The sequence below is a fragment of the Eleutherodactylus coqui genome, chromosome 11, assembly GCF_035609145.1.
Source record: "Eleutherodactylus coqui strain aEleCoq1 chromosome 11, aEleCoq1.hap1, whole genome shotgun sequence".
Taxonomy (NCBI): Eukaryota; Metazoa; Chordata; class Amphibia; order Anura; family Eleutherodactylidae; genus Eleutherodactylus; species Eleutherodactylus coqui.
In genome coordinates this window covers 121,468,608-121,483,360 of record NC_089847.1, presented here as the reverse complement: position 1 = coordinate 121,483,360, position 14,753 = coordinate 121,468,608, and the positions used below count along the sequence as shown (strand labels likewise).

The following is a 14,753-nucleotide window of genomic DNA, read 5'->3' as shown; positions in this document are numbered from 1 at the left end:
GTATAATTAATAAGTGTGTAACATTATTATTTGAGCACTACCTAACATGGTAGCATTGGCCGGCTGCTCATGGCTGAGCTGGATTCTGCATGTGTGAATCTGCAGAGGAGTCCAGCTAAGAGCCCGGCCAGCGACATGCTAATTCTATACTGCGGATGACTGTGGACGCTCGCCGTCGGTCATGTGCAGTACGGAGTTTTCTTTCAAATATTTGCATTTCCTGCACCGTTGCTAGATGATGATGCAGGTACCCTCGGCCCATCTGCAATGTCAATTGTCGATGGGCTTTGGGTCAGACGGCCTACATTGACTTCAATAGAGGCCGTCCTCACAGAGTCAGCAGCAAAATAGAACATGCTGCAAATTTTATTCTCCACTCACGGAATATGCAATTTGTTTCTGCGAGTGTGGAGGAAAAAGCGAAAGAACATACCTTTCAATGCATGCTGAGCGGATGCCAACCGCGCATTCCACAATAGGAGTGCGGTAGTTTGAAGCCAGCCTTTGATGATTATATGATAATATTATGAGAGCATTATATAGTATTATTAGTTGCAGCTGTATAATGCTATTATTATTATTGGGACACTATTCTTCACCTTTTCCTTCTTTCCAAAAAAGTTAGAATATAGCAAATGACCCCCAAATGTTTGTCCAAGAACCCCAACAAGCATTGAGCTTGTCTGGTATCCAAGAAGCCGACAAACTACTGTGGCTCCTCAAGACCTCAAGGCATCCTCCTCAAGACGTCAACTACTGTAGCAGTAAAAGCTTCTTTACGTCCAGTTTTGTCCAGGAACCTGCGCCATTACTGCAACAACATGGCACAACAAAATTTAGAGATTAGTTATTTGCTGGGGGTATTTACTTGGCAATTTCAGGTGGTCCCATTGAAATGAGACCACTGCTCTATTCATTATAGGGTTTGTACCATAATTACAAGTTATCACCTATCCACAGGACCCCCGCTGACCTCGAGAATGAGGGTCCTTTATCCCGCTCTCCTGATACTACAGGGACTGCTTCTTCCTCCACTGTAGCGTGAATGGCGCGCTGGTCGACCATTTGCAGTCAGCGCTCCATTTATTTCCATGGGGCTGACGGAGATACGCAAGCGGCACCAACTATCTCTGCAGTCCCACTGAAAGTGTATGAGTTGCTAGTACGACCAGCGCTCCGTTCAGTCTTCTCAATGTGCAATAACCCTGGAGGACGGGGACACGGGACTCCGTTCTTCAGATCGGTGGGACGGGATCTCATCAGTGAGACCCCCACTGATCAGGATGTTATTCCCTATCTAATGGATAAGCAATAACTTGCTATTGTGATACAACCCCTTTATGGGATGCTCCAAAACGTTGTGCTCAGAATCATTGGGGGTCTCAGCAGTCGGACCCACTTAAATCAATGGGATTTGTATAACTGTGTATGCAGGACAACAGAATGTTAGCATTTAATTCTATAGCTATATACATTTTGCACAAATCACCAGGCACATTAGATACATTTCTTTACATTATCTCACCTTATAGCTGGCATACACGTACACCAAGAATCTGCATCTGTATTAAACGATGCCCGACACCCGCCCCTGTGTGTATTGCTGGCTCACTCACAGAGCGGCCAGCATGGGGCGGCTGGAGGAGATTTCACTCCTCACTCTCCCCCGCCCTTCTCCATTCACTTTAGTAGCGGCTGTTCAGTACTGAACGGCTGCTATTTACACTGAAGATCAACATTCAGGATTTGATGCAGCTTAAACGATGAATGATGATCGTTCAGTATAAACAGCAGCCGTTAAGTACTGAACGGCCGCTGGTAAAGTGAATGGAGAGCGGCCAGGGGAGAGCAAGGAGGGAAATCTCCTCCAGCCGCCCCGGCATTGTCAGGCATTGTTTGTGTACAACATTATTACAGCACTCCTCAGCTGTCAATGAGATTACATCACAAACATTAGACGGGTGAACCCTCCGTATGTGTACACAACATAAGATTTCCTTCTCCTGAGTTCTGTGTTTACATGGTATTAATTTACAAAGTAGTCACAAGAGTATTTGGGTTTTGTATGATAATAAGGAAGTAGGATTACCTAAATTGCTACAGTTCATCTCCAACATTTAACTCCTTAAGGGGGCTGTTCACTTCTAACTTATAGTAGGCTACCGTAAGTTCCATTGAAGTGAATAGGATCAGCCTGCAGTACCACTCCGGACCACTGCGCAACATACGGAGCTTTCGGTAACACAGCAGCTCTGTATATTAGAACAGCGACCAGGGGGGTAAAATGTGATTTGTGGGGCTCCAGAGGATGCAGGAGGTCATCAATAGTTAAGTGGGACAACCCTGTCAGTTTTTTTTTGTTGTTTTCAAGATGTAAACCTTTTTTTATTTTTTTTTCCCATGCCAACGTGGGTTTATTAAGTCTTTAGTCTGTATGTATCGTCTTGGGGCACTAATACATTAGTGTTTAATCAGTATTAAATATTGGTAGTACAAATGCAGAGCAACCCATACAGTAACCAAATAGTGGTGGATACCAGCTCTGCACAAGCACACTGCAGACGGTATCAGCGATTATAGTACTGTGATCTAGTGATCACAGGCGACGTCCTCTCTGACTGGAGTTAGTCACTCTCCCTTTTATTTTCTAAATGTCCAGATCATCATGATGACTTCTCCCAGCTGCAATTTGTAGCAGAATATGACCTACGAACATCTTTCATCCTCCCTATATTTTACACACCTCTCCATAAAGTGAATACCTCATTTAGTGCCTTTCTTACAATACAGGTGCCCACTTTTATGCCCCCACTCAGTAATAATGCTGCTACTTGTTTCCCATCAATAATGCTTCTTTTTTGCCCCATCTCTATGCTGCCCCTTATGCCCCGGTCAGCAATATTTCGCTTCCTTTCTCACCTATCAATATTAATACTGCCTCTTATGCCCCATGATGACTGGCATAACTATAGGGGATGTGGTTGCACCCAGGCCCAGGAGCCTTAGGGGGCCCATAAGGCCTCTCTGCTCCATATCAGGAGCCCAGTACTATGAATAAAGCATTATAGTTGAGGGCCCTGTTACAGGTTCTGCATTGGCGCCCAGGAGCTTCAAGTTACTCCTCTGCATTAAGGGGTTAAGAGAAGTTGGGGGGCCCATGAGTCATTAGCTATGCCCCTGGCCATGATCAATAATTAGCCCTCAAGCTCCACCAGTAATAATGCTCCACCTTATGCCCCTATCACTAATAACCCCCCATTATTAATAAGGTTCCCACTTGTTCTCTCATTACCACAAAGCCATATGTATAGATTGGGCAGCTTGGTGGGTTAGGGTGGCTTTACATGGGACGACTGGTGGGCACATAACCAGCTGACATTCGTCCCCAGACTTATTGCCTATAGTTGTCACACAGGAGCATTAGTCGTTCAGTGAATGGAGGTGGAGCACCGGAGATCTCTGACCGTCCGCCTCCATCCACTGTGAAGAGGCCGTCCTTTAAAGAGGAACGACTGCCTGTAAACGGAGTGAGAACTCGCTGACTGGTTGCTTTGTAAGTGAAAATAAAGTAATTACTGAGTGATCCCTCCCTGTTGCCCCGTACGGGGTACTATTCCTGAAAATTCCTTTCTTGAGCCATTTTTCAGTTGCTAGTTGTCCTGTGTGAAGCCCCCATAGGTTGTATTTCCATGGGGGATGGGGGGGGGGGGGGTTGAATTGTAGGTTAGCTCACACATTAAAACCGCAACTAAAGAGCCCCATATGGTGTTGCAGTGATTTGCCACGGTTTTCAATACGGTAAAGACCTCAAAGTTGGGAATAAAGATGATAGTTTGTGTTCCTCTCTTGGCATACGGCCCAATCACTGGTGTTAGATCGCAGCGGAGACAACAGTGTTATGTGTAGTTCTTCCAAAAACTACTGACCAAATGCATCATATTTAATACATTTGGCGCAAATCATTCCAACTATCCCCTTTACTTAGATTGGCATTAGATAGACCCCTCTCAGTAAATGTGAACCATTGTTTGCTAAAACCAGTTATTGCTGAGTGGCAATCCCTTCCAGGTTTTGTCGCTGGGCCGCCATGGCTTCTTGTTGCACCCTGTGAACGACATCTCTTTAGTGTCTTTCATATATGAGACTCCCCGTATCTTGTGTACTCAGTTCTTCAGTCTTTTTCAGGAAGTATGTTGTGTAGATGTGAGGACACAGACAATGTTAGCGCCCCCATCAGACTGAACCCCATAACACGTGTAACTGGAGATAGTGATGTCCTAACATCTTCTATAGGTGGAGATATATGTTCTCTGCTCTCTCTATATGGAGCCCATATAGTTCCTGCCCCGCAGCAGCTGCCGTTGTGTCTTTGGGGATAATACACTTTATTAGATACTTCTGGAATATTGGGCGGCAGCGATCGCTCTCATCATGGCCGCCATAAAAGGAGAAATCCAGACAAAAGACAAACCCCGCCATGTAGATGATAGAATTCTTTATTTATTAGAAGAGCAATAAGCAACATTGTAATGAAATATTACCGGCCCTTTAATAAATGACCCAATGATCACAGTGACTCTCAGGTCGGCCCGGTGGAGACCACAGAACTTGCTGCCGTCCTTCTGACCAGTCTACCGATATCCTGAGATGAGAGCCGCCGGACCCAAAGATCCAGAGGAAGGCGAAAAGACCCCCCGGAGAGTCCTACCTCAGGGGGGCAAAAAATTCCTTCCTGACCCCAGATGTGGCGATCGGCTGTCACCCTGGATCCAATCTGTCCTGCTGCATATTGCTCCATAGATGTCTGTAGTTGATGCTGTAGAGATAAATACAACCTGCTCCCAAGAGCTTACAATCTAATATATAATAGATGTCCTACTCCCAAGAGCTTACAATCTAATATATATATATCAAATGTCCTGCTCTGAGGACTGTAAGTCTTATAGAATAATAGATATTTTGCTATCGGTGTCCATACACCTTAGGTAACTTCCACCCGTCAGCTATCTATAGGTCCCTTTACACGGGACGACCGTTGGGCTCATAGCCTCCTGACAGCCGTCCCACAGACTATCGCTTCTGTGCTTTTAGACACAGGAGCGATAGTCATTCAGAGAACTGAGGCACAATGAGTCGGAGATTTCTTCTAGCCACTCGTCTCCATTCACACGGGGCAGATTTACTTAGACTGGCATTTTATAGACAGGACTAAGTGAACCTTGTGCTGATGTGAAGTGTATTGTGGGGCGCACTCATCAATGTAAATGGCCCCCCCCCCCAAAAAAATCGCACATTTTGGTGCAGAAGATGCCATGCGCCAAAGTGTCCGACTTCATGCGTTTTCACTGGGTGGAAAAAGCTGCTGCCAGACAACTTCTAACAGCGACTTATCTCCTGCAGGAAGAAAGGATCAGGCATGCTGAAAACCAATATGCCCAATCCCTGAACATCTGCCATCGGGGGGAAAGTCAGATGCCATCGTACACATTACACAGTTGTTACCATCACAGATTTGCAAAAGTAATAGTTCCAGTAAAATGTTCCGGCACGTTCCCCGCTACACCTCCCTCTGTCCACTGTACCGCTGCGATATACCAGTTTACAGTCTCGTAAATGCTGCCATCATCCAGTCAACAGTCCAAAGTCAGGAAGAGCACAGCCAGTCCGCAGGCTGGCATCATCACGCGCTATGCCAGTCCACATTCTGGCGTCATCACGTGCTCTGCTAGTCCGCAAGCCAGAGTCATTATGCGCTATGCCAGTCCACATGCCAGCGTCCTCACATGCTCTGCCAGCTCGCAGGCCAGCCATGCTCAGTGTCATACTGTGCTCAGCTAGTCCATAGTACAGCGTCACGCCGCGCTCAGCTAGTCCATAGTACAGCGTCACGCCGCGCTCAGCCAGTCCATAGTACTGCGTTACGCCACGCTCAGCCAGTCCATAGTACAGCGTCACGACGAGCTCAGCCAGTCCATAGTACTGCGTTACGCCACGCTCAGCCAGTCCATAGTACTGCGTTACGCCACGCTCAGCCAGTCCATAGTACAACGTCACGCCGAGCTCAGCCAGTCCATAGTACGGCGTCACGCCGCGCTCAGCCAGTCCATAGTACTGCGTCACGCCGCGCTCAGCCAGTGCATAGTACAGCGTTGCGCCGCGCTCAGCCAGTCCATAGTACAGCGTCGCGCCGCGCTCAGCCAGTCCCTAGTACAGCGTCACGCTGCGCTCAGCCAGTCCATAGTACAGCGTCGCGCCGCGCTCAGCCAGTCCATAGTACAGCGTCGCGCCGCGCTCAGCCAGTCCATAGTACAGCGTCGCGCTGCGCTCAGCCAGTCCATAGTACAGAGTCACGCCGCGCTCAGCCAGTCCATAGTACAGAGTCGCGCCGCGCTCAGCCAGTCCCTAGTACAGCGTCGCGCCGCGCTCAGCCAGTCCCTAGTACAGCGTCGCGCAGCGCTCAGCCAGTCCCTAGTACAGCGTCGCGCCGCACTCAACCAGTCCATAGTACAGCGTCGCGCCGCGCTCAGCCAGTCCATAGTACAGAGTCACGCCGCGCTCAGCCAGTCCATAGTACAGCGTCGCGCCGCGCTCAGCCAGTCCATAGTACAGCGTCGCGCCGCGCTCAGCCAGTCCATAGTACAGCGTCGCGCCGCGCTCAGCCAGTCCATAATACAGCGTCGCGCCGCGCTCAGCCAGTCCATAGTACAGCGTCGCGCCGCGCTCAGCCAGTCCATAATACAGCGTCGCGCCGCGCTCAGCCAGTCCATAATACAGCGTCGCGCTGCGCTCAGCCAGTCCATAATACAGCGTCGCGCCGCGCTCAGCCAGTCCATAGTACAGCGTCGCGCCGCGCTCAGCCAGTCCATAATACAGCGTCGCGCCGCGCTCAGCCAGTCCATAGTACAGCGTCGCGCTGCGCTCAGCCAGTCCATAATACAGCGTCGCGCCGCGCTCAGCCAGTCCATAGTACAGCGTCGCGCCGCGCTCAGCCAGTCCATAATACAGCGTCGCGCCGCGCTCAGCCAGTCCATAATACATCGTCGCGCCGCGCTCAGCCAGTCCATAATACAGCGTCGCGCCGCGCTCAGCCAGTCCATAATACAGCGTCGCGCCGCGCTCAGCCAGTCCATAATACAGCGTCGCGCCGCGCTCAGCCAGTCCATAATACAGCGTCGCGCCGCGCTCAGCCAGTCCATAATACAGCGTCGCGCCGCGCTCAGCCAGTCCATAATACAGCGTCGCGCCGCGCTCAGCCAGTCCATAATACAGCGTCGCGCCGCGCTCAGCCAGTCCATAATACAGCGTCGCGCCGCGCTCAGCCAGTCCATAATACAGCGTCGCGCCGCGCTCAGCCAGTCCATAATACAGCGTCGCGCCGCGCTCAGCCAGTCCATAATACAGCGTCGCGCCGCGCTCAGCCAGTCCATAATACAGCGTCGCGCCGCGCTCAGCCAGTCCATAATACAGCGTCGCGCCGCGCTCAGCCAGTCCATAATACAGCGTCATGCCGCACTCAGGCAATCTGTATTTTTAGAATTCTTTTATTAAAATATAAATAGTACCTTAAAGGGGTTTCCAGGGTTAGAAAAACATGACTAATTTCCTCCAAACACAGCACCACCATTTTCCTTAGGGTTGTGTTTGGTATTGCAGCTCAGCTCCATTAAAGTGAATGGGAGCTGAGCTGCAATACCAGATACAACCCCCGAACAAGGTTAGCGCTGTGTTTGGAAGAAAGCAGCCATGTTTTTCTAACCCTGGAAACCCCTTTAAGGTATATATATCTCCCAACTTCCCCTATACATGTTGGCTGGCTTGAGTACGTATGCGTTTTCAGTGGGGAAGGGAAATAAGCGGCTGGCAGACAGCTTCTGACAGCGACTTATCTCCTGCAGGAACAAAGGATCAGACATACCGAATCCATCAGCGTTGGGGGGAGTCCGGTGCCGCCATACACAATAAATGGCAATCTAGTCCTGCCAGAATCGGTGGGATCAGCCGACGTCCATCTAATGTGTATGGGGGCTATAAGACTAGTGATGCAGTAAAGGACAGGACGACTGGCAGGTAATGAATCACGGCCGTCCTACAACATCTCCCCCGCCACCATTACATATATTTACAGGGGTGATTATGACGCTGCAGAGATCCACACTATAAACCCCGCACATACATGATCACCGCCACACATGTGTAAGAGTTCTGTAAACTGTCCCCGCTACACCCCTCCGTCAGTCTACCGTCTAGTGTCCGCCGCATGGCGCCATCAGACCATAACTAGATAGCACACCCCTGTGAGGCCGGGTCACACATGGCATATTTTGTGGAGGCGCAAAACACATAGAGCCTCATTTATCAAAAGTATCTAACAGTAAGACTGTCCTTGTTGCCCGTAGCAACCAATCAGAGCGTAGCTTTCATTGTACCAGAGCACTTTAAGAAATGAGAGCTGCGCTGTGATTGGTTGCTACGGGCAACACAGCAGTCGTCTGTTAGATGGTTTGGTTAAATGAGGCCCATGGCGCCAGATCTGTACAATTTACATGGAATCCTTTTAAAGAACTGTTCTGACAATCACGGCAAGAAATACAGGGGTCTGCGGAGATTGTGGGGTAAATAGTGCAGATCTGAACGTCACCCTCCGCAGCTGCACCATGTGTGAACGAGGCCTCACTGCTGAGGAGCTACATACCTGCACTCGTCCTCCTCGAGACCTCAAGCCGAAGTGACACAAGATGGCTCTGGTTAAAACTTTGGACATTCTGAAGCAGTTGTGGCATCATGTGATGTATGTGATGTCATCTGCCATGTGATGTCATCAGTGCTGCCGCTGTTGTTCTGGGTATCCAGATTAAAGCATTCAGGAAGCATTTAATCTGCTTTTCTCATGGCAGTTTACAATAATTTTGGGGGGATTCAGGTTTTATCATCTACAGTTCTCCTTATAGAAGCCAATTAGAAGACTTTTCCAGCTTTTATCTTGAATATAAATGTATATATGTGTTTTCCGCACCGCTGCATTTTTTCATGCTTCCATAGACTTTCATGGGTGATTTTGGTCTATAATTCGACCCTAATAGGACGCGCTGCTTTGTTTTTAGCGCGCAACATCCGTCCACTGGAACAATCTGTATAACCAGTTTAATTCATGCGGTCCGTCCGCAGCTCGTATCCAGTCAGTAAATGATACCGAATATGGACAGAAAGTACGCGGTGCGAATGGGCCCGCACTGATAGAAGATGGCTGTCTGGTGCGACTGATATACGATGGCCGCCTAGTGTCACTGATATACGATGGCCACCTACTGTCACTGATACACGATGGCCACCTAGTGTCACTGATATCCGATGGCCGCCTAGTGTCACTGATATCCGATGGCCACCTAGTGTCACTGATATCCGATGGCCGCCTAGTGTCACTGATATCCGATGGCCACCTACTGTCACTGATATACGATGGCCACCTAGTGTCACTGATATACGATGGCCGCCTACTGTCACCGATACTGATGTCACTGATACTGCCTAGTGTCACTGATATACGATGTCCACCTAGTGTCACTGATATCGATTGCCATCTTCTGTCACTGATATACGATTGCCGCCTACTGTCACTTATATAAGATGGTCGCTTGGTGACACTGATATAGGATGGCCACATGGTGTCAGGGATATAAGATGGCCGCTTGGTGTCACGGATATAAGATGGCCGCTTGGTGTCACGGATATAAGATGGCCGCTTGGTGTCACAGATATAAGATGGCCGCTTGGTGTCACAGATATAAGATGGCCGCTTGGTGTCACGGATATAAGATGGCCGCTTGGTGTCAGGTGTGGCTGGTAGAGTATATAATATTATCGGGGTTCCAGGGTCAGGTGTTACTATGGTAACCGTTTCTCTTATCACATGTAAGAAATACTGTTGTTGTTTTCCTTCTTGGCTTTTTCCTTTGAGGTCTTTGGGGAAACTTCCCATCCGGCTGTAAAAGCCGTCATATTAGAGACAAAGTGCTATCCTCATATCTTATAAGACGTCAGAGCTCCTCCGGCTTCTGATACAAATCCCCGTCAGTCGCAGAAGGAAGCGGTCCGTCAGCTTTATGTCTCTGTGGTGCCTCCTAGTGGTAATAGGTGACATTACATTCCTTAGCCTCTCCTGCTCGCGGTTTCCTCACTCCTCACTCACATTCCTCGCTGTGTTGACTTTCAAGTGGCAGCAGCGCAAAATTTCACCGCCACGACCCGACGATGTGGATAAAATATCGTATTGCCCAATTTTAAAAATGATGGGACACATTTATAAAGGTTTTTACTGCAGTTTCTGCACAATTTGTGACTTTTCTTCCTTCTCCGTTAGTCCCACCAGTTTATTTAAAAGTGGGCGGGGCATGTTTGAAGGGTCTGTGCCCACCGCAGACCAACAGATCTAGGTTTAATTTATACCAGAAATGTACCCAGGTGGGACCGAGTATACATCTCTGTCTAGGCGCACGGGGATGCGCCCTCTACATGAAGAAGCCTGCACCCCGCCATGATGTGTTCAGCGCACCGAGCGCTCAGGGAAAACGTACTAAGTCCGCCACGGGGAATGTCCCCTGAGGGGCTTCAAATGTCAATACTGAAAAACTATGAGGAAAAGTCACCACAAAAGGCCGGGCCGCACAACGAGTAATAGAAATATCAAACCGTGTAAGAAACTGGGGTTTTTGGATGTTAGAATTAAAAAAGATGAAAAACTAACCGAAACGAACGGCCTGTAGGACGGCAAAACGAGACTTCTTTATATAAACGGCCCCGACATACCTACAGTAGTGTAATTGTACACTTACCACCAGCTTACAGCCGCACAATACAGATAAAAGGACGTGCATTCCTGTTTTATTTGACTGCATCTAATATTTCATTATTATCCGTAAAATACTTTATTTTGGTACAAAATAGACATAAAAATATCAAACAGATGTTCAAAATGGCGGATAAAGGGTAATACAAACCTACAGCTCGTCGCAGGAGGGAGGCAACAACCAGCTTATTATCACAGGCAGTATTACAGTGACAGGTAGCAACTCTATTATAAGGTTGGAGGCAGATTACACAGGATCCTTAATTTAGAGGAGTTGATGGACACAGTGCACCTCCTCCCCCTCCCTGCACAGGTCATGCCCACAGCACAAAAAAAATGTTAAATCAGAAAATAAACAAAGATTAAATAATTATAGGTGTAAGTATATAAAAGTCCATTATTTCTACTAAGTGAAGAGGAACACTTTTCCTTTTCTAAGGCCGGCTTAACACAACCAGATTATTACGGAATCCACAGCAAATCTCACGCATTGAAAGGCATGAGCTTTTCCTTTTTCCTTCACACTCGCAGAAATAAATTGCATGTTCCATGAGTGGAGGAAAAAATCACGGTATGCCCTATCTTGCTGCGGACTCTGCACCGCCATCCTTCATTGAAGTCAATGGATAGGCCACGGGTTCCCGCATCATTGCCTAGCAACGTCACAGAGAAATACAAATAAATAAATATAAAAAAAAAATCTGTATTGCGCATGAAAGATGGCGTGTGTCCGCGGTCATCCACAATACAGAAATAGAAGGTACACGGGGTCACCGGCTGGGGTCAGAGCCAGATTCCATACAGGATCCTACCTAAATTAGAAACATGAAGCTCCATAATAGAGATGTCCTATAATTATATACTGTATAATAGGAATGACTGATTTTATGTAGGGAACAGAGGCCAGCGCCTAGGGCGGAAAATGTAGGAGGAAGCTCATGGGCTGGATGTTACATGTCACAGTCTGTCGTCCCAAGCTCATTCTGTACACTGAGGCGTAACAGGAGAATAGGCACAGAGCAAAGCCAGAACTGTCAACAGTAGATCCCTTGGCATACCGTAGGGACTAAGTGGGAGTGGGAGTCTTAGGGTCCTGTCACACAGGAGGATTGTCAGGTGCAGATGTGCCCGACAATCGTCCCAGTGAATGGAGATGGAGTGCGCCAGAGATCACTGCGACCGCCCACCTCCATTCACAGTAAACAGGCAGCCATTCATAGATGAACATAGGCTTTACACGGCCGATCACCGTTCCGTTCTTAGACATGAATAAACGGAACAATCGATAAGTGAGCGAATCATTTTGTGTAAAAGGGCCCTCAAACTGATTAAAGACCTGTCCAGATTGACCTAAGAATACAACCCAGTGATTTCAATGGGTTTGTTTGCATAAGCGCGTTTTGCGCACGCACGGGGAAAAGTAGGACCTGCTCTATTTTCCCGCATTTTGCAAAGCAAAAGTCCCATAGAAGTCTATGGGAGCTGTGAAAATACGCAAGGGGAAGGTGTGACACCCTGCAGAATACAGGAGATAGAACACATCGGGAGCTCATTAGGCTTTAACCCCTTCCCGCTCCAGGGCGTACATCGGGGTATGTATGAATAGAGATCCTGGGGCAACTTCTCTTCATACAGCGCAGGTGCTGGCTGTTTATTACAGCCGACACAGATGGCGGAATTTCTTGGAGATGGGAGGTCCATGTACTATCATTGAGTCCATTCACCATGAATGAATGTTATTTTTTTTTTGAACGGGCAATGGCGTATTTTACAGTATTTTTTTTCTGTTTTGTGCGCAACTGCACGCCCAAAAAATGTCTGTGGTGACTTTTTGTGCATAAGCGCACAGGAAAATAGAGCGTGTGTTTTTTTTCTTCTACGACTGAAATGCAAAAATGCACTTAAGTAAATGAAGGCATTGCAATCCATTCACTGAGTGCTGCGTGCACAAATATACGCACAGTCGTGTGAATCCGGCCTAAGAGTCGCTCAGAGAACTGGTGGTCCTTAGTTTAACTTTGTTCCGTAAAATTATAGTAAAGAAATCTGGGAAAATGGAGAATATTCAGTCCTAGGGATAGGAGATGTAGATTGCGTGTCACATGATCAACCGATGGGTTGTTGTGTATGGATCGTGGACTGTCCAGTGGTGGTCTTCATTATTTCGTCTTTTCTTCCCCTAGAAGCAATGGCCTTCCTATTATCCCGTCCCTGTAGGGTGGACTTGTACTGCAACAGTTCTCCTCTGCTGACCCCACATTATCCTCTGCTGACCCCACATGAACTTCATTTCCCTACAAGACAAAAGAAAAATCACACTTTACACAGTAATTACAATAATTGAACCTCTATTAGCAATTGTCCTAGTATCTATACAAAATACATCCGGGGCTAAGATCAGGAATTCACTATCCAAATGTGGCTACAAAGTATCACTTTCATCTGACCGCTCCTCTTTAAATAAGCAATATCTGTAAATTCTTCTCTTTTGTCTTTCCTTAGTATAATCCATGATGTTTGACTGGTGGCTCCAACATCCCCGGACGGTTGCCAGTCGGTACAATAAGGGAGTCGTTTCATCTGGTGCTGCAGCTCATCACATTCACTTGGAAGAGACTGAATGGGATGAGCTTCAATATCAAGGACCGCTTGTAAGGTGATGGAAAGGTTAACCCTCCGTGTCACAGTACCGGCGTTTTATGGGTCCGAGAGTCGGTAGTAAGACACATGGCACCCGGGGGCAGACCCCGGGGTTGACTAATTTCCAGCTCCCTGGATCCCCAACTCGTGTAAGAAATTGCACTCAACATGGCCTAACACACTTCACTGCCACCGCTAAGTATTTCTGACAGGTAGGTCAGACACCCTGGTTCTGATTACTACGTGGATACGAGCGTCCTTGGTTTCCACCATCCGACACACAATTAACACACATCGAGGTTATGGGTCGCGTTCAAGGACGACTAAATAAAGTTTAAAGCTTTACTATAAAAAGGGTGAGTAGTACTTATGTAAAATATGCAAAATGAGATATTTGCAAAACGGTAAGGAGCATTCAAATACGCAAACAGTATGAAAATAAGAAGCAGGGCACTGCAATGCTCAGGCCGCCATATTTCATATCATGAATTTACCAGCAAGTGGATACCAAACATGACATTTGATAGATGATTAGATTAGCAGGTATGCGATTCCATGGGTCGCACAGCAGGGGGAGTGAATGCACTGCATTCGTGGTACATTCATGGTTTTGAAAATATAATCGCTTTGTCCCAAAATCATAGTCAGTAAGTCTGGAGGATGCGTATTGGAGGGACAGGGAGACAGTAGGATTTCCTGCAAATGGCTAATTTTTTTTTTTACTACAATAGAGGGCTTCTTTGCTGATCCAAATCCCCCTCCAGTGAATGAATATTGATGAGCTCTGCTTGGCAGGAAATACACTCAGACATCTGCCCTAAGAGATCCAACTCTCAAAGTAGGTGGTTTAGGACAGACCTAAGTGGCTGATTCTAGAGAGGATAGCTTCCACAGTAAAGATGGGTGCACAAACCATATTACACTCTGTATTCGTGGAAAATGCCCTTTTTGATAGGGCTTGGTTGGTTGAACGGTGTAGAATGAAGTAAAATAGAGATTTCTTAATTATTACAAAATCTAAAAGATATTAAAAGTAAAAAAAAACAAAAAACTTTTCACAGCTGTCATATCACAGAATAAAAACAATGTAAAAAATGAAAATTGCTAAGGTTGCATCCGTAAAAGTCAAATTTATTAAAATACCACATTATTAATCCCACCCAAAAAATGCCACGCCAGAATTCACCCGGTCTCCAAGGTAAAAACAGAATAAAAAGTCATATGTATCTCAGACGTGGGACCAATAAAAACTATAGGCCACCTCACTAAA

At 47.2% G+C, this 14,753-nt stretch overlaps 1 protein-coding gene across 1 annotated transcript in view; it reads right to left on the bottom strand.

The window, feature by feature from the left end:
• Positions 1 to 11,752: 11,752 nt before the first annotated feature.
• Positions 11,753 to 14,753, bottom strand: part of LOC136582412 (natural cytotoxicity triggering receptor 3 ligand 1-like) — a 41,005-nt gene continuing 38,004 nt past the window's right edge. The window contains exon 6 of the mRNA XM_066583446.1: positions 11,753 to 13,137. Within this exon, the coding sequence (XP_066439543.1) occupies positions 13,130 to 13,137 (8 nt within the window). The 3' untranslated portion in view covers positions 11,753 to 13,129. The remainder of the gene's footprint in view (positions 13,138 to 14,753) is intronic.